The sequence below is a fragment of the Bufo bufo genome, chromosome 9 (genome assembly GCF_905171765.1).
Source record: "Bufo bufo chromosome 9, aBufBuf1.1, whole genome shotgun sequence".
NCBI classification, from domain to species: Eukaryota; Metazoa; Chordata; class Amphibia; order Anura; family Bufonidae; genus Bufo; species Bufo bufo.
This window is the reverse complement of record NC_053397.1, coordinates 54,670,916-54,694,442: the sequence shown is the minus strand read 5'-3', so window position 1 is coordinate 54,694,442 and position 23,527 is coordinate 54,670,916. Positions and strand designations below refer to the sequence as shown.

General features: G+C 42.7%; 1 protein-coding gene across 3 annotated transcripts in view; it reads right to left on the bottom strand.

The window, feature by feature from the left end:
* Positions 1–23,527, bottom strand: part of TGFBR3 (transforming growth factor beta receptor 3) — a 200,036-nt gene that overhangs the window by 14,073 nt on the left and 162,436 nt on the right. For all 3 annotated transcript variants that reach the window (XM_040408413.1, XM_040408414.1, XM_040408415.1), the window contains 3 exons: positions 17,267–17,384; positions 15,554–15,592; positions 9,859–9,966 (listed from right to left, as the gene is read on the bottom strand). In XM_040408413.1, coding sequence (XP_040264347.1) covers positions 9,859–9,966; positions 15,554–15,592; positions 17,267–17,384 — 265 coding nt within the window. The remainder of the gene's footprint in view (positions 1–9,858; positions 9,967–15,553; positions 15,593–17,266; positions 17,385–23,527) is intronic.

The following is a 23,527-nucleotide window of genomic DNA, read 5'->3' as shown; positions in this document are numbered from 1 at the left end:
CTAAATATTACAATGGGTTGAGCATGATTAAATACTGCTGAATGCAGTATTTTTCTCTCTTAGCAAGACATCTATACATACACTAAAGTTCTCTTAATCTGGCATCCTGCAATAGAAAACCCAATAATCTGGTGCCTAAAGTAATAAAAACATTGATGTAAAGGAATTTACCACTTCTTGTTAGTATAGTTAGTATAGTCACGGAGTTATTAAAAAAATGTGTCTGTATATAGAATCACCTGCTGTCAGTTTTTTTTTTCCTTATTTCTCTGTCCACCTCAGTAATATTGCTGAGGTGGACGCACATGCTCAGTTCCAGTCTTTACCTGGCACCAGCAATATCTTCTGTTAGAAGCTGTGACAGTTACAGGGAGAGAGCTGCAGCTGAAAAGGCATGCCCCCTGAGTTGTGATAGGGGAGATATGCAGCAGAAAGGACACACCACCTGAGTTGCATTGAATGGGGAGATCTCTGGATCCATGTGAGGTTCCAGACTGGTTCTACCTTTGTTAGAAAGAGATTGCCATGCACTATATGATGTCTGATTTTTATTTTTTTAACAATAATTATAGCATAATCCCTTTAAGAAGTTTTGAAGTGGGCAAATTGGTTCCTTGGGTTGTTATGGTACGTCATCTAAAAACATCTGACAAAAACGATGGCATGTTATCCGTCTCAAATGACTCAAACTACATTAGGTCAGTTACTCTCTTCTAGTTTTGCTTTTAAGTTCTTTTTTCCTGAAGACTGAAAATGCAGCATGAAACTTCTGATTTCCTCCACCTTACACATTCCACTGACGTCACAAACCACAAGTGTCCTGCCCTGCTGTTGTGGCTTGTATGAGGTTTGGAATGGACTGACATAAAACCAAAATAATTCCTACAGATGACAGCGAGGAGTGTAATCTAAGCGCGGTCTGCTATAATGCCATCCTCCTGCATTATTACAGCAAATGGTTGTCCAAAATTATCGTGAAATGAGCATGATCCATTTCTTACAGCCATAGGCAATAGTGGAGAGGTAACTACATCTGTAGTCACGCAGCACCCATGGCCAGTTTCGCTTTTGATCTTTGAAAAATTTAAATGCCAGATCCGTTATTCCGTGTGAAACAGGATGAGACGGTTCCGGTATCCGGAAAAAAAAAGACATCCATTTGCATGCAGTTTGCCGGATCCGGCAGGCAGTTCCGTTGCCGAAACTGCCTGCCGGATTCTAACATTGCTAGTGTGAAAGTAGCCTTAATCGCTGATTCGCCGTTTGTTTGTTACTTCACCTCTCCCCAAAAAATTTACCTAAAAGTGATCAAAAAGTCATACCCACGCCAATATGGTATGACTGAAAATTACAGATTGCGCCGCAAAAAATTAGCCCTCACACAGCTACATAGACATAACTATAAAAAGTTATCAGGGTTAGAATATGGCGATGAAATGAAAAAATACAATTCTCCCAAAGTTTTTATTTACCTTTTTTTAAAGTATTAAAACACATACAAAAAACTGTAGAAATGTGATACTGCTGTGTTAGTACTGACCCAGAGAATGAAGGTAACAGGTCAGTTTTAACACACAGGGAATTTCAAACAAAACCCATACATCGAATTGCATTTTTTGTTAGTTTCTTTCCAATTCCATCTCATTTAGAATTTTTTCCAGCTCCCCACTGCATTGTATTCAACATTAACCCTTTCACGCATTTTGACGTACAGGTACGTCATTGCGTGACAGGGGATGTATGTAGCGGGCCTCTGCAGTGAGCCCGCTCCATACCATTTAACCCCTCAGGTGCCGCGATCAAGGCTGATCGCGGCACCTGTGACGTGTTGCGCCTCCATCTTCCTTATGATCGGAGCCCCCGCAGTGAAATAACGGAGCTCCGATCGGTTGCCATGGCAGCCTGGACGCTGCTGAAGCCATCCAGGACTGCCATGGCTTTCTCCATACTGAGCTATGCACGAGGCATAGCGCAGAATGGAGTGTGTAAAAATCCTATTCACCATAATAGATCTCTATTATGGTGAATAGCAGAGGGGATCAAAAGATACCATGTACGAGGCCCCTATGGGGGCTAATTGTTGTAAAAAAAAAAGTTAAATAAAGTTAAAAAAAAAAAGTTAAAAAAATACCAATATATTAAAAGTTTGAATCATCCCCCTTTCCCAATTTTACATATAAAAATACATAAACAATAAAAAAGTTAACATATTGGGTATCGCCGCATCCGAAAATGTCTGAACTATTAAAATATTTTTAAAAAATTATTGTGCGGTGAACGCAGTAACAGACAAAAAAGAAAAACACGCGATTTGCCTTTTTTTTGTCATTTTGTCCCCCAAATTTTTTTGATAACGGTGATCAAAACGTTGTATATACTACAAAAATGGCATCAATGAAAACTACACTTTCTAATACAAGACATGGTAAATTAAATGGTGGCATTAACAAAATGCATCTTGTCCCGCAAAAAATAAGCCCTCATATAGCTATGTGAACGGAAAAATAAAAAAGTTATGGCTTTTGGAAAATGAGGAGGAAAAATCAAAAATGTGAAAATGAAAATAGGCCTGGTCTTGAAGGGGTTAAATGTGCCATTAGAAAGTGCATTACAAAGGACAACAATGTGAATTGGAAAAATAAAAAAGTTATGGTTACAGGAAGGCAGGGAGTGAAAAACAAAATAGGGGTTAAAGCACAGTGGTCCAACCTGGTGCTTTGCAGCAAATGTGACGCAACCCTTTACATCAGCAGTTCTCTACACAGTGCCTGGAAGAAAAGGGTAAAAGCTGCAGACCCCTCATTCTTGGTATTACAGCTTCTTATGACCCATGGACCCTTAGTGGTTGAAATGACTTTCCAATGATACATTTTTAATGTCACATACATTCCATAAGTCACCAGTGTGTAACTGGGGAGCATCTGACGGTTGCATACACTGAAGTGCATTAACACATTATTTGACACTCGCATAAAAGAAAAAAAGATTTCTGTATACTGTATAATACCCCTGTACCTTAGATCAGAAAAAAATATCCAAAAACATTTATTTTACAGCGCAAAATATGCTATAATTAACTAGGAAGCCTTGTATATCCTGAAAGAGTTTCTCCCAGTACCGTACATCTGCTGACGAGTGTCATCATGCACTGTAGTATACCAACAACCAGCTAGGGGGCTCCACAGACACAATTATGGTTAAAGCAAAATTGCTCAGCCATAAGCACAATATAACGCTATATTACCAATGTTTTACGTCACTGACCAATTTACTTTTTTTAGTTTTATAACAGCAATAATAACAAGTGTCATATCACAGGAAGAGGAGCGTCTTCACTCACAGCTGTCCCTGTACCGTACATTATCGGTGAGATTTGTCAAAATGGGTGTAAAGGAAAACTGGCCTAGTTGCCCATAGCAACCAATCAGATTCCACCTTTCATTTTCCAAAGGAGCACTGAAAAATGAAAGGTGACATCTGACAGGTTGCTATGGGCAACTAGGCCAGTTCTACTTTACACCAGTTTTGATAAACCCCCCCTATGTGTTTTAAGGATCTGGGTAACTACGTAGAGTGTTTTCTATGCACATTATATAGGTTGATGTGTAGGTACGTGTATGGCGCAAATAGTATAAGACTATAAAGTATGTAGATAATAACAAAACGGCTCAAATAAAAAAAAATACAAAAAATTTAAATGATATTTTACCATAACTAATGAGACCCTATAAGCTACCTTTCTTATAAACTATGCACTGGGGCAGGGATCAGCAACCTCTGGAGCTCTAGCTGTGGTCAAACTACAACTCCCAGCATGTACACTTGTTTGGCTGTTTTCAGAACTCCTGTAGAAGTGAAGGGAGTATGCTGAGAATAGTAATTCTGCAAATGCTGGAGTGCCGAAAGTTGTGCTAGGGGTGCAACTGCATTCTCAAACTTGCCTCAATGGAGCAGAAAAACAAAGGAAACCCAACCCTTATGGGAGGAGGACTTTTTCTCCCATCAAAAATAACAGATCACTGACAGAACTTACACAAACGGATGCAAAATTAGCACAACAGATGCTCAAAACAAAGGATCCATTTTTTATTTCATTTTCCTGTTATTCTAATAGATCAGAAGAACGGAAAACAAAACGGTAATGTGAACGCAGCCTTACTGGTATTACTAAAATCTAAGACACATAGTAGAAGTATTACATGATACTGCCTAACATCTGTGGCTCCTCCATAAGACTGTAATTATGCTCAAATGCTAATATTCTCACCAAATATTTGAAAACCCAGAAAGACGTTCTGCACCACTCCCTTGTGAAAGTGCATTTTTCTGCCGGCAGGTAATCAATCATTGTACATGTAGCAATATAATGATGGGTTCCAGCATTTCCTCCATAAAATGTGCCTGAAAAGTCTTTTTTTATATTTTTTTCCCCCAGATTGCAGAGACACACTATTTGTGGTGCAAAATATTCAGCTGTTCCACGAGGAATGTATTCCCCAAACCACAGGGGTGGAGAAGGCTTTATTTGTTGAAATATGGAATGTATAAGGGAACGTGTTGTACATTAATTTGTGGTGGGCGGTCGGCCTATGCACGTTTCCTTGGCTGAGTGATGACTGGGGAACAGTCAGACTCTCTGCATTCGCAACTCAAATGCTAGAAAAAGCGAGTGAGCCTTATGTCAGAGGATATTGACATGAGATGAGCAACTCCATGCTCAACTCGGCCAAGAATGGATGTGTTGTGAACGGGAGAGGGGAAGAATGCCGCTGCCAGATTCCTCTGGTGTTGGCCTAGCTACCCTGGGAACGAAAGGATCAGGTATGTTCAAGTCCAACATGCCCCACCCTTCTCTCAACCAACATCTGCTTTTCAGGGAGAGTTGAGAGGCTTTGAAGTATAAGGGGAAGACTGTCTAACATATCGATCGCTGCCTAAATCTGTGACTTGGACTGGACTTCTTCTGCTCATGGGGTGCACTTCTGTCATTCAGTACAAATGTCTTTCCAAGTATTCCCAACAATCTGAATTCTGCACATCAGCCTCATAGATACTGAAAGGAACAGCGTGCAGGCATGACTACTGCTCTATTGAAACACCTCCTCACGGAGGTCATGCATTGATGAGGAACAGGATCCCTGTTCTAGTCATCACTGGGGGCTCCAGTGGTGGGACCCTCAGCAATCAAACATTTATTATCTATCCTGAAAACAGAAAAAATGAGTACTGTGGGACAACCCCTTCAAATGACAAAATTCGGAAAGACTGCTGCCGCCACTAGGGGGAGTTAGGAGCTTACTACATACTGTTTATACATTAAATTTAGAAATAAGCCTGCATGTAGTAAGCTCCCCTAGTGGAGGCTGCCAGAATTATTATTATTTTTTTTATCTCTATGCCTATGCAGGGGATTTGTAACTCTGTGTCAGCAAAACTAAGCTCTTACCACTATCAATATGTATTAAGTTAACAAAGAGTTAGGGAGTTAGATATTGATGACCTGTCATCAGAATAGGTCATCAATATTAGATCGGCGGGGGTCCGAGTCCCGGCACTTCTGACAATCAGCTGTTTGAAGAGGCTGTGATGTTCTTTTGAGAGCTGCAGCCTCTTCCTAGGCCAGTGACATCACATTCTTTGGTCATATGCCCTAGGTCAGTGGTGGCGAACCTATGGCACGGGTGCCAGAGGTGGCACTCAGAGCCCTCCCTGTGGGCACCCACACCCTGGAAAAAGTCTAATATGCCTTAGACTTTTCCTGCCATTCATCAGCGCAGGGCGCACTATGAACAGCACAGGCAGCACACCGAATGTAGCTATTATAGCTAAGTGATAAAGTACATGGAAGATGCACTATATTGGACTGTAGTATTCAGGGTAAATTGCCGTGTTAGCACCTTGTGATAACTAAGTGGGTTTTGGGTTGCAGTTTGGGCACTCGGTCTCTAAAAGGTTCACCATCACTGCCCTAGGTGCTGCTCAGTCCCATTCAAGAGAATAGGCCTGTGCTGCAATATCAAGCTCTGCTTGTGGCAGTGCTCACCCCAGCGCCACAGTCTCCTTAAACTGCTGATCAGCAGGGGAGCTGGGTGTGGGACCCCCACCAATCAGATATTGATGACCTATTCTGAGGATAAACCAAAAATATCGAACTCCTAGAAAACCCCTTTAATACAACAAGAAAGTCAAACAGGAAATAAGATACAATGGTAAGTTATTCATACATTAACTAGCCAATGTACTGTGCTAAGAAAATCCAGAATAGATGGGCTAATAGATGGTGACATTAGATAGTGCGGGTTATTTTACAATAAAGTTTGTATATCACGAGTGAAGTTTTTAAGTACATTTTACTTTCAGTAATGTTAGTGCTGTTCTAAAACCCTGAAAATACATTTTTCTAGTCATTCGGAAAACACTAAACATAATTTGTTCTGTGCGCTCTTTTTAGTGCTCTACACAAATCTGGTTCGTTCTAGCTTAGAGCACGCCATAAAGTGATGTCACCCAGGATTTTAATCATGAAATGAAGTGTGAAATTATGACTTTGGATTCAAGCGTTTCTGGAAAATAACATTTTGAGGAATAGGATTAATGAAAAACATGTTTATCTATCTTGTTTCCATTATGGATGAATACAAAAATCCGTATTTTATACAAACTGGTAGACAACTGTAGAGCTGTAAGGCAATAGGACACATGACTGACACCAAAACTTCAACATTGTGCCTCTAGAAATTAGTGATGGTCAATATATTTTGTCATTTAAACTGGAGTTTGAGTGTTGAGATACCTTAAAGGGCATCTGTCAGCAGGTTTGTCCCTATGACACTGGCTGACCTGTTGCATGTGCGCTTCGCAGCTGAAGACATCTGTGTTGGTTCCATGTTCATATGTGCCCGCACTGCTGAGAAAAATTATGCTTTAATATATGTAAATGAGCCTCTAGGAGCAACGGGGGCGTTACTATTACACTTAGAGACTCCGTTCTCTCTGCAGCTGCCGCGCCATCTCCACTTTGATGGATAGGGCCAGGCAGTGAAAATGTGATTATATAACTGGTCCTGTCAATCAAAGTGCAGAGAGTGCAGCAGTTAGAGAGGAAGTGCAGCCCTTAGGTGCAACAGAAATGCCCCCGTTGCTCCTAGAGGCTCATTTGCATATATTAAAATATCACTTTTCTCAGTAATGGGGGCACATATGAACATGGTACCAACACAGATGCCTTCAGCTGCCAAGCGCACATGTAACAGGTCAGCCAGTGTTATAGGGACAAATTTGCTGACAGATGCCCTTTAACATACTATATCTGGGAATTGCATAGAAAATAATCCCCTCCTGGCCATTGCACTGGTCTCCATCCAACTGTATGTGATGTACCATTTGTTAGATATACAATCTACCTGACTGCCTATGGCTTTTGTCCCAATATGTTTCTTTGCAAATAAAAATGTACTGCACTGTGAACATGAAAGGGAACCTGACATCCAGATATTCAACATTTCATTAGGAGCATTACCTTATTATTTCAAGCATGTTTTCCCCCATGGTGCAGTTATTTCTGCTTTTGTGTCCCATGGATGCAGAGAAAATCATCTTTATTCTATACTCCTGCCTTTGAAGTCAAGGAGTCTGGCTCTTGCATCCTTCAAGTCAAGTTCGCGGGTGCCCTCTTCCTGCCTCCTGTCCTTAGATTCATATTTTACAGCAGAAGCAACATCATCCCGTCACTACTCCACATCTCACCCAGGTGCACAGTAAGGCTGGGTGTACAGCTCTTGTCTTAAGTACTTCTCTGATTGAGGGCTGTGAGCGGTGATGGAGCACTCCTGGTCATTCAGGATGCATGCGAACCGTACAGGCATGCCCTGTCCCACTTGTCTGGCTCAGGCGCAGAGAAGCGCTGACGCCAGGCGCTATACACCCAAATTCACTGCGCATACGCCCTGGAGGTGAGAAGGGCTGACGTTGCTACTTTTCGGAACCGTCAAGATAAATAGCCCTTCACCAGCAAGTTCTCTCCAAAAGGGCTCTTTCACATGAGCGTGTCCCTTGCAGATGATTCCCGCAATGGACATGCTCCTTTTGAAAAAGCCCTAATCGTCCAGAAAGTGGGCATTGCGGAGCTTAGTATTACATGGTCTCCAGTGCAAACAGAACATTGGGAGTGGTCGCTCCTGTCACATAAGGCCTGTCTCATTTCCCAAATAAGATTTAGGTGATACTATGTTTTACTTATGGAGAAAGCCTAGTGTAGGAGTAGTCTTGGTGTAAGGAGTCTTATAGGCCAGGTGATGCTCCTCTGGGAAAAAGATACGCAAATCAGCTCTCTTTCCAAAAAGAAAAGGAGGCATAACTTAAATAATAGCTAAGCCAGTACCTCATCTGCAGAGAGCTGTTTCAGGATGATTGCCCCTCATCACTGCAGACAGAACTGGCTTAACTGGGTGAGAGGCCTTCATTATGATTTAAGGTCTGTTTAAAAGATCAAGCATTGACTCAAAGAGCTAATTTGCATTCCCAAATTATATATATATATAATATTTTTTTAACTTTAGCCTTCCTTTAGAATGAAGCTTTACCTTTGAAGTCACTTTAATCTGTTTGTTAACACATGTTAAGTACAAGAAATGTGCTTTTTATGGTTGTGGGACAAATGCAGAGAAATTCCCAAGGGCTGCTATTTGAGTGCCTTCTTTTATGAGCAAGAGACATTTGTGCAACAGAGGGAAGTTGAAATAAAATTCCCAGGGACTTGCAATCCTGATGCTGAAGGAGGCTCACTGTTAGGGCTTGTTCACACGAACGTATGGGTTCTGTTCCGTGCATTGGGGCCGCAATTTGCGGTCCGCAATGCACGGAGAATGTTCGTGAGGCCTCCGTGACGAATCCAGACCCATTCAACTTAAATGGGTCCGCATCCCTCCGTTCCGCAAAAAGATAGGACATGTTCAATCTTTGTGCGGAATGGAAGTATGGAACGGAACCCCACAGAAGCACTCCGTGAGTTTCCGTTCCATGAGTTTCCGTTCCATGCTTCCGTTCCGCACCGCTCCGCATCTCCGGATTTGCGGACCCATTCTGTGATGCGGAATGCACACGTTTATTGCGGATCCGCATATGCAGTCCGCAATATGGCAACAGAACCCATGCGTTCGTGTGAACAAGCCCTTACATGCAGGTGCAGGCTCCTCAGTCTGCCTCTTCTCTCCCTGACGCTGCCTGTATACATATCACTGTCCCTATGTAAAAGTATTTTGCACTGTTTCTGTGACTTTTAGGCCTCTTGCACATGAAGGTTTTTCTTTTCCGTTTACATTCCATTTTTTGCGGTCCGTATACAGAACCATTCATTTCAACGGATCCGCAAAAAAAAACGGAAGGTACTCCGTATGCCTTCCGTTTTCGTATTTCCGTTCCGTTCGAAGATAGAACATGTCCTATTATTGTCCGCATAACGGACAAGGATAGCACTGTTCTATTAGGGGCTCGCTGTTCCGTTCTGCAAAAAACTGAATGCACACGGACGTCATCCGTTTTTCTTTGCGAATCCGTTTTTTGCGGACTGCAAAATACTGAAATAGCCATACGGTTGTGTGCAATAGGCCTTACACTGACTGTCAGTGCTGTATCTGCTCTTTAAAAAAAAAGTTTAAGCGACAGGTAACACTTTAAGAGCTTTTTACATGGGCCAATGATCAGAAATGAAAGTTTCCTAAGGATGTTCGGCTGATAATTGGCCTATCCCGATTGTTATTATGACACACAGATTTAATCAGCCGGTGTAAAGGCTGTTTTAACAATGATATTGTTTTATGGACTCTAAGGTTTACAAAATAAAATCTACAACAGACATACCTGTATGAGAATAAATGCACCACAAAGCTCCTGTTAATAGTGCGCCAATTATAAAGGCTGCAAATGCAATCCCGACCACTATTGGCGTGTCCAGCCCGTAGAAGATTGCTAGATGAATGAGAGAGGAGACATTATTAGTAACAAGTTGTACAGAATTTTTAGATTACAGACATTTCCTATAAGCGTCTACATCTAAAAAGTTCCCAGTGAACTAGCAATTCTATATATTGCCATTTCCTACACAAAACAATAAATCAGTTTCTATACCAGCGAGCCTGTGGGTTTTTCCTGATGAACTCAACATACTCTGGAGTAGAAATGTCCTTCCCATGTAGAAAAATGGATTTTTGCAGAAGCACTTAACTTCCATGGCCTTTCCATGTTGCACTGACAGTATCATTAGGATTTAAGGAAATATCACTTATTCCCACATGTGTACGGCCATTTCAGCCAACTTTATTTTGTAACCTATGAAACCTTCTTGGCCCGGTTCCCATTTGTAGGTGGAGAGAGGAACCGCTTGTGAAATGAGTGATGTCAGGCAAAGGACACAAAATCACTGAAATAGAATCTATTGTTCTGAAAAATTGGCAATGCTGCCTGTGTTTGAAATAATTCCAGACAAAAAATATAACACTTCCTTTAGTTGGAAAAGTCGCAGAGACACCCTCTACTGATATCCAAGTGTGTTTCTATTTTATTTTCAAATCCTGAAGGCATTCATTTTTTTTCAATGGCACATCCGTCCCATTCTAATAATAAAGGGTGCGTAAATGGAGCTGGACTGAAATCCGAAGGCTGGGTGGACAAATACACTGCGTGCAGAATTATTAGGCAAATGAGTATTTTGACCACATCATCCTCTTTATGCATGTTGTCTTACTCCAAGCTGTATAGGCTCGAAAGCCTACTACCAATTAAGCATATTAGGTGATGTGCATCTCTGTAATGAGAAGGGGTGTGGTCTAATGACATCAACACCCTATATTAGGTGTTCATAATTATTAGGCAACTTCCTTTCCTTTGGCAAAATGGGTCAAAAGAAGGACTTGACAGGCTCAGAAAAGTCAAAAATAGTGAGATATCTTGCAGAGGGATGCAGCACTCTTAAAATTGCAAAGCTTCTGAAGCGTGATCATCGAACAATCAAGCGTTTCATTCAAAATAGTCAACAGGGTCGCAAGAAGCGTGTGGAAAAACCAAGGCACAAAATAACTGCCCATGAACTGAGAAAAGTCAAGCGTGCAGCTGCCAAGATGCCACTTGCCACCAGTTTGGCCATATTTCAGAGCTGCAACATCACTGGAGTGCCCAAAAGCACAAGGTGTGCAATACTCAGAGACATGGCCAAGGTAAGAAAGGCTGAAAGATGACCACCACTGAACAAGACACACAAGCTGAAACGTCAAGACTGGGCCAAGAAATATCTCAAGACTGATTTTTCTAAGGTTTTATGGACTGATGAAATGAGAGTGAGTCTTGATGGGCCAGATGGATGGGCCCGTGGCTGGATTGGTAAAGGGCAGAGAGCTCCAGTCCGACTCAGACGCCAGCAAGGTGGAGGTGGAGTACTGGTTTGGGCTGGTATCATCAAAGATGAGCTTGTGGGGCCTTTTCGGGTTGAGGATGGAGTTAAGCTCAACTCCCAGTCCTACTGCCAGTTTCTGGAAGACACCTTCTTCAAGCAGTGGTACAGGAAGAAGTCTGCATCCTTCAAGAAAAACATGATTTTCATGTAGGACAATGCTCCATCACACGCGTCCAAGTACTCCACAGCGTGGCTGGCAAGAAAGGGTATAAAAGAAGAAAATCTAATGACATGGCCTCCTTGTTCACCTGATCTGAACCCCATTGAGAACCTGTGGTCCATCATGAAATGTGAGATTTACAAGGAGGGAAAACAGTATACCTCTCTGAACAGTGTCTGGGAGGCTGTGGTTGCTGCTGCACGCAATGTTGATGGTGAACAGATCAAAACACTGACAGAATCCATGGATGGCAGGCTTTTGAGTGTCCTTGCAAAGAAAGGTGGCTATGTTGGTCACTGATTTGTTTTTGTTTGTTTTTGAATGTCAGAAATGTATATTTGTGAATGTTGAGATGTTATATTGGTTTCACTGGTAAAAATAAATAATTGAAATGGGTATATATTTGTTTTTTGTTAAGTTGCCTAATAATTATGCACAGTAATAGTCACCTGCACACACAGATATCCCCCTAAAATAGCTAAAACTAAAAACAAACTAAAAACTACTTCCAAAAATATTCAGCTTTGATATTAATGAGTTTTTTGGGTTCATTGAGAACATGGTTGTTGTTCAATAATAAAATTAATCCTCAAAAATACAACTTGCCTAATAATTCTGCACTCCCTGTAAGGTCAACAGCTCGGCAGAAAACTCATGGGCCAGGCTCTGCCAAGGTCACAGACTTATGAACTGCAGGTTGGTGGGTTCTAGGCCTGATGAACTGATGAAGGGGCAGAAAATCAGTAATCAGCCCACCTAATGGTCAAAATACAATGGGTGAGATTTACTAATCAAAATGTGGCAGAATTCTGGTGCAAGGCTTTGCACTACATTTATTAAAGGGGTTTTCCACTTTATACTGGATAGGTCATCAGTATCTGATCATTGGGGATCCGACACCTGGGATCACTGCCAATCAGCTGTTTGAGAAGGCACTGCCTGGCGGTCCCAGTAATGCCGTGGCCTTCTCTCAGTGCCGTACATTGTGTAGCGGCCATGCTTGTTATCACAGCCCAGCCCCATTCCCTTCAATGGGCTGAGCTGCGCCTAGTCCATGAACCCATGAACCTGACGTCATATGGCCTAGGGAAAGCTGCAAGAAGGCCGCGGCACTACTGCCAGCGCCAGTGCCTTCTCAAACAGCTGATGTGCGGAGGTCCCGCGTGTCAGACCTCACCGATCAGATACTGATGGTCTATCCAGAGAATAGATCATCAGTATAAAAGTCTTGAAAAACCCCTTTAAGTATTTAGGCACTTTTTGAGATGGGGTGTGACAGCTAATGGGGCCTGGCTTGACATAAAAAAAGTGTGGTCTATGTGGCACAATGCACAAAATGTGGGCACATTTTTTAAGGGGAGCCTTTCACCAAATATGACCATTACAGACCACTCAGATCAGGTTCTCCATTACTTTCCCCAGATTACTATGGTACCTTTCATATTGCAGTCCACCGCCGATTTGCTCCAAAAACACTTTTATACCATATGGCAATTAGGTTCTGAAGGTGCCCAGGGGTGGCGTTCATGCGGCCGGTGCCCAGGCCCCTCTGCGCTTTGCTTACCAAACCCCTCCTCTTTCACCCCTCTGGCCCGTCCTTGTTTAATCTGATTGCCTCCTCCTCTCCATCTGAAATACCCCTCCGCTCCACACATTCCTGGCACGTGCGCACTGCATTGCCTATTATGGGCATAGGAACAGGGACTTTCAATGCGCGTGCGCCAGCCTGCGCAACCTGATCCAGCCGGATTTCAGACAGAGAGGAGGAGGTAATCAGGTTAAACAAGGGCAGGCCAGAGGGGTGAAAGAGGAGGGGTTTGGTAAGCAAAGAGCAGAAGGGCGTGGGCACCGGCCGCATGAACGCCGCCTCTGGGCACCTTCAGAACCTAATTACCATATGGTATAAAAGTGTTTTTTGGAGCAAATCGGCGATGGACTGCAATATGAAAGGTACCATAGTAATCTGGGGAAAGTAATGGAGAACCTGATCTGAGTGGTCTGTAATGGTCATATTTGGCGAAAGACTTTAAGCAAACTAGGCAACTAATAGGTGGTGTAAACTTAGACTAGACAGTCTATAGGTGCGCTAGATTTATAATTCAGCATCGGACACTGATAAATCTGATGCAGTTTAAGATGGTTTGTCCAAGTTTATACTGTCTCACTTTTAGACAGTATTAGTAAATGTGGGCCCGTGTATCCACCTGCAAGGCACCAATGATGTCTCTAGTCTAGGAAGAGGCCACAGCGCTCACTGGAGTGTCACAACCTCTTCAAACATCTGATCGGCAGGTGTGCCAGGACCACCACTGATCGGATACTGATGACCTATCTTGAGGATAGATCATTAATAAATGATTCCCAGAAAACCAGTTTAAGAAAATAAACATCTGTTTGTGTGCATATATATATTGTAGGAAGGTACAAGGGGTTGTCATTGATGGTAGGTTCCTGGCCTCAGTGAAGTAAGAGCGGGTATTTTCATGTGTCAGCAGCAGCTAATGCTGATTGACACTTTTGCTATTTAGTATGGCTGTAAATACCTGATCCAGGACGGCTCTTATTAGGAGTAGTCAAAGTGCTGGGTGGGTGACTACTCCCCACGTTCCAGGCCAGATTTTGACATCACCTGGCTATCCTTAAAAAAGGCAGCTGGGCTCAGCAGCAGGGAACACCCTGTGTGTTGTGATCTAAGCCCTGTGCTGGGCTGAAAAGCTGAGACCCGTGTGTTGGGAGAGCAGGCCACCTAAAGCCTGCATTTAGACTTCTGGAGGCAGAACCGCCGACAAGATGACGTTTGTTATGCATGAACTTTCTACTCGGTGTGAACAAACACCAACCCTGCAAAGAATGTTTTTGTTTGACCTTTTGTGTGAATAAACACAGACATTTGAATTACGAACTTGTACTTTGCCCCTGTAATACACCCGCTTATCCCAACTACCAGAGCGAATCCCCACAATATACAGTACAGACCAAAAGTTTGGACACAACTTCTCATTCAAAGAGTTTTCTTTATTTTCATGACTATGAAGGCATCACAACTATGAATTAACACATGTGGAATTATATACATAACAAACAAGTGTGAAACAACTGAAAATATGTCATATTTTAGGTTCTTCAAAGTAGCCACCTTTTGCTTTGATTACTGCTTTGCACACTCTTGGCATTCTCTTGATAAGCTTCAAGAGGTAGTCCCCTTAAATGGTCTTCCAACAGTCTTGAAGGAGTTCCCAGAGATGCTTAACACTTGTTGGCCCTTTTGCCTTCACTCTGCGGTCCAGCTCACCCCAAACCATCTCGATTGGGTTCAGGTCCGGTGACTGTGGAGGCCAGGTCATCTGGCGCAGCACCCCATTACTCTCCTTCATGGTCAAATAGCCCTTACTTTCAAAGTTTTCCCAATTTTTTCGGCTGACTGACTGACCTTCATTTCCTAAAGTAATGATGGCCACTCGTTTTTCTTTACTTAGCTGCTTTTTTCTTGCCATAATACAAATTCTAACAGTCTATTCTGTAGGACTATCAGCTGTGTATCCACCTGACTTCTCCTCAACGCCACTGATGATCCCAACCCCATTTATAAGGCAAGAGATCCCACTTATTTAACCTGACAGGGCACACCTGTGTAGTGAAAACCATTTCAGGGGACTACCTCTTGAAGCTCATCAAGAGAATGCCAAGAGTGAGCAAAGCAGTAATCAAAGCATAAGGTGGCTACTTTGAAGAACCTAGAATATGACATATTTTCAGTTGTTTCACACTTGTTTGTTATGTATATAATTCCACATGTGTTAATTCATAGTTTTGATGCCTTCAGTGTGAATCTACAATTTTCATAGTCATGAAAATAAAGAAAACTCTTTGAATGAGAAGGTGTGTCCAAACTTTTGGTCTGTACTGTATATATATATATATATATAATTTTCATAATTATAACTTACGGTCAGGTATGCTTGGACGGACTTTACTGGTTGAAGTATCTGTAACCAAAGAATTCCAATCACGTAAGAATGAAATAAGCAAAATATAGAATATAGAATATATTAACGATGATAACTCTAAAAATTATGAGAAGTCTGCAAACAACATAGAGGCAAATCTATCAAAACGATACGCTCGTTTTTCTAGCATGAAAAAGTCACAAACTACATGTTTGCGACTTTTTCAACACCACTTGAAAAAGTGGTGTCTGTAGTGGGAAGACACTTTTTGGGAGTTTCAAGCATTGCACGCCCGAAAAGGGAGAAGTTGTTATACAGCCATTAGCAATCTGCGAGATGTGAGATGCCACAGGAAGACAGGGATGGATTCTTACCATAAATATCTTAAAGCAGGGGTCAGGAACCTTCGGCACTCCAGCTGCTGTGAAACTACAACAGCATACACACTTGCAACTCCTATAAAAGTCAAAGAAGGATTCTGGGGGTTGTAGTTTCAGGACAGCTGGATTGTTGGAGGTTGCTGATCCCTGATTCCGCTCTCCTTCATGCAGGAGAAGAAAGTGAGACAGACACAACAGAAAGTCTATGGGCCTGTCTCAATTCCATCTCCTGCAGCAGAGGTTAGCAACCGTCAGCACTCCAGCTGTTGTGAAACTACAATTCCTAGCATGCTCCACTCAGTTCTGAGAAGAACACAAAAAGTATGCATGCTGGGAGTTGTAGTTTCACAACAGCTGGAGTGCCGGAGGTTGCCTACCCCTATCCTGCAGCAACGATATGCGAGCATTTCTTTCTCCTCGTTCTAGAGATGGGGTCTTAGACCCCCACCGATCAAAACTTTTGATATGTCTCTATAATATATCAAAAGTTTTCTGAAAACTCTCTGACCCTTTAGCAATAAGAAGGAATCTGTATTTCATAATATCCCTATCTCACACTGCTACATTCCTTCCTGAGCAGGGTTATCACTAAATGTGACTCTGCTCAGCAACACCACTAATCTGCTCCACCAGCGGAGAATTGTGTACACCATTGTAGTCTGCAAGGATTTATTCCTGGAAATGAAATATCTGGTTACAACCATAGCGAGCACAGTACATATTATATATATATATATATATACACATATATATACACATACACACATTATCGAGTAATGAAAATAGCTTCATAGTAACTCAGAATTCGTTAAACAAAAGGACGTTACTATCCTATTCCTCACTTTGATCACTTTGCTATAAATTGAAGGAATACAGGAACTAATTCACTGGTTGCCATAAACCATCTGTGCGGTCCGTCTACAAAGCTTTTTTGGCCCTCTTTCAATTCTGATTGCTGTAGCGTTCAACAAGCAAAGCCTATAAATAATATGAATTAGTGAATGATGATTATTAATTGTCACTCCTTGGATTACTACGTTATACAGTGAATAAACTTGCTGCCCTTGAGCACCCTTCTCACAAAATTCAATTACATCCCCATTTAAGGATATCTTTGGTACTGAAATGTTTACATCCAGCTAAATCCTATGGACCAAATATTTTAAGCATGTTATACCATCCTTTAACGTCTGTGCAGACTGCTGGTGTATACACTGGCCTCGTGCACCTCACTTGGGTGAGGAAACAATTATCCATTATAAAACTGTCTCTATGAAAAAGATTTCTAAGAGTGGGAAGAACGTCTAGGAAAGTGAAGCAAGCGGTGGATTACCTATAGGCTTATCAGTCGAGACCACGGCCAGGGGCTTTGTGAGGGTCTTCTTGTTGTCTATCATCACCATGATGGTGTTTAAGTCGAGAGAAATGCAGGCTTCATCCGGATGAATGCACTGGAGGAAGAATATGAAAGGTCAGGGAAGTATTCATAATGTACAGTTCGGTATCTTCAGCATTGTCACACTGACCTGGAATACGGAGGGAACAGGTCGTATTACTATCCAACTGGGCGACCAAAGAGATTTAGTTACAGATTACTGAAAGTAACAGTGACAGCCAAGACAAAACCTGCTGACGTACTAGAAGTATCAGAATGTCCTCCCTATGTGCTGTCTATGGAAGAACACTTCTATCCTTCATTTCTATATAGCACGCCCCTTAGAATAAGGATATGTTCACATTATGCTTGTGATGTCCATTTAGTGTGTATGCTGTAGAGTTATACAAGCCAATGGAGGACGTAGCGTTATATTAGTCAATGGTGTCCAAACGTGTCCTTTTAGCCTGTGGCCGGTATATGTCACTATACTGCAAAAAAAAAAAAAATGGAACATACTACATTGTAAAAAAAAAAAAAAAAAGTATACTTTTTTTTATAGGCATCCACCAGAGGCATCTGTTAAATGTACATGTCATGGCACATACAGTACATTCAAGGGAGGCAGGGTCAGACTAGCCCACAAGAGTACCATATGATCCTCCGGTGGGCCCAAGCCCTGACAATAATGGACCCCTAAAAAAACAGGGCCCTTAAAGGGGTTGTCCCACAAAAAAATATTCTACAGTTTTCAAACCAGCACCTGGATCTGAAGTATTTTGTAATTGCTTGTAATTAAACATTTTGCATAGCCCGAGTTATTCGATAAAATGTATCTATATAGCGCCACCTGCTTGATTTTTTTCTTATTTCTTTGTCCTGCTCACTGAGAAGGCCGCACATGCTCAGTTTCATCCTTCAACTGTCTCCTGAGCTGTGATAGGGAGAGCTGAGACACGCCCCCTGAGCTGCAGCATGATATAAATCTAGCAGAGCAATGAATGTGGAGATCTCTGGACCCATGGGAGGTACAGGGCTGGTTCTAGCTTTGTTAGAAAGAGATTGTCATGTACTATATCATATCTGATTTTGATTGTTTACATTATTCATGGAATAATCCATTTAAGTATGTACACAGAGGGTGGATCCTTTAGAATAATTTCCTATGGTGGGACCAAAGGACTTCAATCTGATGCTGAATGGAGGCCACGAACGTGATGTGAACCTGGCCCAAGGAAAAAATTTGTAATACATGTGTAACACCCCAGAGTGGTGCTACCACTACTGCACCCTGCTACTATCTCTAATGAGCTAATATGATGTCATCTTATGTATGTCTTTCTAGGTCCTCCACACTGTGCATTCATAATCTTTATGCAACTGTTATGTTCATGTAATATGCCTGGTTCACCAGCAGGTGGCAGCAAACACGGCAGAGCTGTGCTTAGATAGAATGGAGTTTACCATTCCATTCTAACCCCCCTCTGTAAGGGAGTGGGTCAGCCCTACTTCCTGCAGGAAGGGTGGGGACCAGTGAGCTTCAGTCTAGTTTATCCCCAGCTAGGGGAAGGGTGTGCAGAGACACGTCTCTGTTGGATGTGCCCACGCCAGCCAGTGCACCTTAAAGGGAGTCTTTCACCTAAAATCACCATTATAGAACACTAACATCAGGATCTCCATTACATTCCCCATATTAGAATGCTACCTTCCATATTGCTTGTCCCTCGACGATTTTCTCAGAAAAACACTTTTATTCAATATGTTAATTAGCTTCTGAAGGTGCCTAGGGGTGGCGTTCATGCGGCCCAGGCCCCTCAGCTCTTTTCATACAAAACCCCTCCCCTTTCACCCCTCTGGCCTGCCCTAGGTTCTTCTGATTATGTCCTCCTCTTAGTGAGAAATCCAGCGCCGTTCAACATATTTGCTGCACCTTCGCAGTTCATTCCCCATTATGGGCAGAGGCACAATAGCGTTTAATGCTCATGTGCTGGCCCCTACATCCCGATCTAGCCGGCCTTGTGCCTCTGCCCATAATGGGGAATAAAGTGCGCAGGCGCAGCAAATCTGTTGAATGGCACTGGCGCTGGATTTCTCACTAAGAGGAGGACGTAATCAGAAGAACCTAGGGCGGGCTAGAGGGGTGAAAGGGGAGGGGTTTCATATGAAAAGGGACGAGGGGCCTGGGCAACGGCCGCATGAACGCTGCCCCTGGGCACCTTCAGAAGCTAATTAACAAATTGAATAAAAGTGTTTTTCTGAGAAAATTGGCGATGAACAGCAATATGGAAGGTAGCATTCTAATATGGGGAAGGTAATGGAGATCCTGATGTTAGTGTTCTATAATGGTGATTTTAGGTGAAAGCCAGGAGGAAAGTTCCCTGGCATAACCTAGTCAGACTACAGCGAAGAAGTGCAGCATACAGAAGAAGCTGAGTTATACAACCAGCTTGTCAGTACAGCAGAGTGAGAGAAAGATATAGCAGAGTTGAGTTTGCCTGCCAGTTTAATGCTAAAGCCTGCTGGAAGACAAAGCCTGAAACTGTTTGGAGAAACGTCTGTTCAAGTAAAGCTGCTATTGAACTTCATCTCAAGGTCTGGACTCAAGTTATTTCTTCAAATCCCTCAATTATTTGTATGTTGCTTCGGAGCCAAAGTCTGGGGTTCAATCGTATCCAGGTAGGAGCACCATGACACACAGAAAGAGACATTTAGGCCGCACTGTACCACTCGGCATTTCCTACACCTGGGACGCGATTTATATAGAGGGCCCTGGGGGGAGGCCGCCCGTTGCACATGCAATTCCTTAATTCAGCTGTAACCTCAAAACTCATTTTCCTGAAAAGCTAAGAGGCAACCAAAAGGGTGGCCAACCTAAGGCCCTATTCACATGACTGTATTTTTGGGCAGCATCTGATCTGCATTTTTTAGGTTAAAATTTGAAGGCCTCCCCTGACATGTCTGGTGTAGTAGCTACTTGCATTCATCATGTAATAACAATTCTGGAGCATTTATTCTTATGCCTCTAAGATGTGTCATTCCTTTATTATTCCTGCTAGAAACTATGAATGAATTACTAGCTATTTGCAGTGAAGGTCTAGATGGGTATTACCAGTTGGGGGTGTGTCTCTGCACACTGACACCAGCAGCAATGATTGGACAGAGTCAGACACATCTGCTAATGGTAACACCCAGCAGTACCGTTACTGCAGACTGCTGGCAATTTATTTGTAAACTTCTAACAGGAATAATACAGGAATGGCTGCCCAGCACAGAGTCATAAAAATAGATGCCCCAGAGTTGGCATTAGTTAATAAAACTGACATGTCAGGAGAGGTGACAGGTCCTCTTTAAAGGGGCTATGCAAGAATGGAGGGATTTTTGGCAAACCCAGCAATTTGGCCTGACCTATAAAAGGAAGCTTACTTACCTGCTTCCCAGTTCTGTATCCCCGTTCCTTCTCCTCCCAGTCTGCGGTGCTCTATTGCGCTCCCTCGATGTAAACATCTGGTTTCACATTGCTGCAGCCAATCACTGGTCGACGTTGAGACCAGATCTCCTTGCGTCATGTACCCATTAAGACGTAGCCAGTAATTGGCTGCAGGCAATGTAAAACCGGATGTTTACATTGAAGGAGCGTAGCAGAGCATCACAGACCTGTAGGAGGAGGAATGGCGTGCCAGGGTCAGGAAGCAGGTAAGTGATCTTCTCTTTACAGGTCTGATAAAGTCTGTGTGTGTGCGGGAAGGGGGGGGGGGGGGGGGGGGGGGGGGTTGTAAAAAAAAACACAACAAAAAACCAAACACTCCTACCCAACCCCTTTAAGCTCTAATAGTGGCCATACACATAAGATTAATGTTGGCCGGAATGGCAGATTTCGGCCATTCCAGCCGACTCATTTGAAAAAACGAACGCGTGGAAACGTGCTGGAAAACGTAAGCCGTTTATAGCCGACACTGCATGTTGATGGTATGATCACTTGCCATTGTGATCAAGCACCAGGGAGTATGTTTTTATAAAAATCTGACTCCCTGGTCGTACGAACGATCCCACGGATGACTACTGGCCGATCGTTATCTCAAATGTATGGCCAGCTTTAGAAATATGCTTGAATTTGCAACCAGGGATAAAAGTGTACAGCATCCATAGTGTAGCTGCATAACATACATCTAATTGATTTATTTGGTTGTCGCTCTACTCGCTGAACCTTGAATACACCAGTCAGGTATCGAGAAACACTTGCCAACTCAACGTGTTGAAGGGTGGTGAAACGTCTTGATAATAGCCAGTCATGTCTTACATTCTGAGTACAGGTCCCTGGGGTGCGGCCTGCTGTGAAATATAATCCCCTCTTGTGTTCCTCGTTACTCAAATGAGGCAAAACACACTTCTGAAGACGAGTAACCTGACACAAATACCCGCCAGGGTCTCTACTCGACTTTAGTAGCATGAAAAAACACTTAAGATAACTCCATTCTGACCCATCGGGCCTTTCTGGATTTCCTTTACACAACAGACGGCTTTTCTTGCCGGTTGCCGTATAAATGGACATCACACGACTCTAGTAAATCCTGGAAGCGAAAAGCTTGGCAATAGACTGTACCTCAAGCCTGCACGAGGCGGAGGGCCACATGAGGACACACTGAGCCATTAGCTGTGCGCTAAGAAATAAGGAATTCATTAAGAAGTAAAGAAACTAGGTCCTGATATCTGAGCAAGGAAACTGGCCCATAGCAACCAATCAGATTCTACCTTTCATGTTCCAAAGGTGCTCTGAAAAATTAAAGGTGGAACCTGATTGGTTGCTATGGGCAACTAAGCCAGTTCTACTTTACACCAGTTCTGATAAATGTTTGAGGCCTCTGTTGCAGAGTCCATCCGCTCGGTTTCTTGAATGAGAATTGAATAGACACTACCAGGGGCGTAGCTATAGGGGGTGCAGAGGTAGCAGTCGCTACCGGGCCCAGGAGCCTGAGGGGGCCCAAAGACCCTTGTGGCACATAAGACACTGGCATTATAGAAAGCGCATACTGGTCAATTTACACCTCTGGCTGGAGGGAAGGGGTTAAGTTAAGAATTTGGCATGAAGGGGGTGCCCTTTCAATGTTTGCCTCAGACAGCAGGAAGGGTATGTGCTCCCCTGCCCCTTGCCAACAAGCACTGAGGGACGGGGGCCCAAGCTGAACTCTTGCACCAGGGCCCATGAGCTTTTAGCTACGCCCCTGGACACTACTGTAGTCATCTAAGCACCGTTTGGTTTGGTTATGTGTCAAATTTATCATTTCCAAAATTTTCATTGCTATCTTCCTCTATCGGAGTAGAACAACGGAAATGACTCGTGCTGGTGTGAACCTAGCCCATGGACGCATGGCGGTAGTATCACATGCATTTCAGTGTGAACTCCACAACAAAATCAACATCATGACAGCGTCCCATTGCTTTCAAGGCTGTTCATACACCCACTGATTTTTTTTTTTGTGTGTGCGGATTTGAAATCCATTGAATGGGACTAATTATTCCACTTAAAAAATTTGAATAAACTGACAACTGGGTGTTACCAATCTTCTTTTTAAAGGGGCATGTCCCTACATAGTCTTTCAGGGCTGATCGGACAGTATAAGACAACAAGTGACACCTGGTTGTCAATTTATTCATACATTTTCTAGGAGGGATAATAGAGGAATGGCAGCATTATAAGAACAGAGGCTCCAGAACTGTTATTTCATGGGGAATATAAGAATTACCAAAACCAACATGTCAGGAGAGGTGACAGGTCCTCTTTAAAAGGGTTGTCCCACAAAAAATATTCTACAGTTTTCCAACCAACACCTGGATCTGAATACTTTTGTAATTGCATGTAATTAAACATTTATATCGCTACTGAGTTATTCAATTAAATATATCTGTATAGCGCCACCTGCTGTTTGCTATTTTTCTAATTTATAGTTGATACGGTTGAAAAAAGACATAAGTCCATCAAGTTCAACCAAGGGATAGGTGGGGATGCGAATCCCAGAAGAAAGTGAGTCTCAGATTTCTACACGTTTTCATAAGCATTAATGTTGATTAATTTTAAGAAATCATCTAAACCCTTTTTAAAACTGCCCACTGTTCCTTCTGTGACCACGTCCTGAGGAAGTCTATTCCACAGCTTCACAGTTCTTACAGTAAAGAAGCTTTGGCGCTTCTAGAGACTGAACTTTTTCTTCTCCAGTCGGAGGC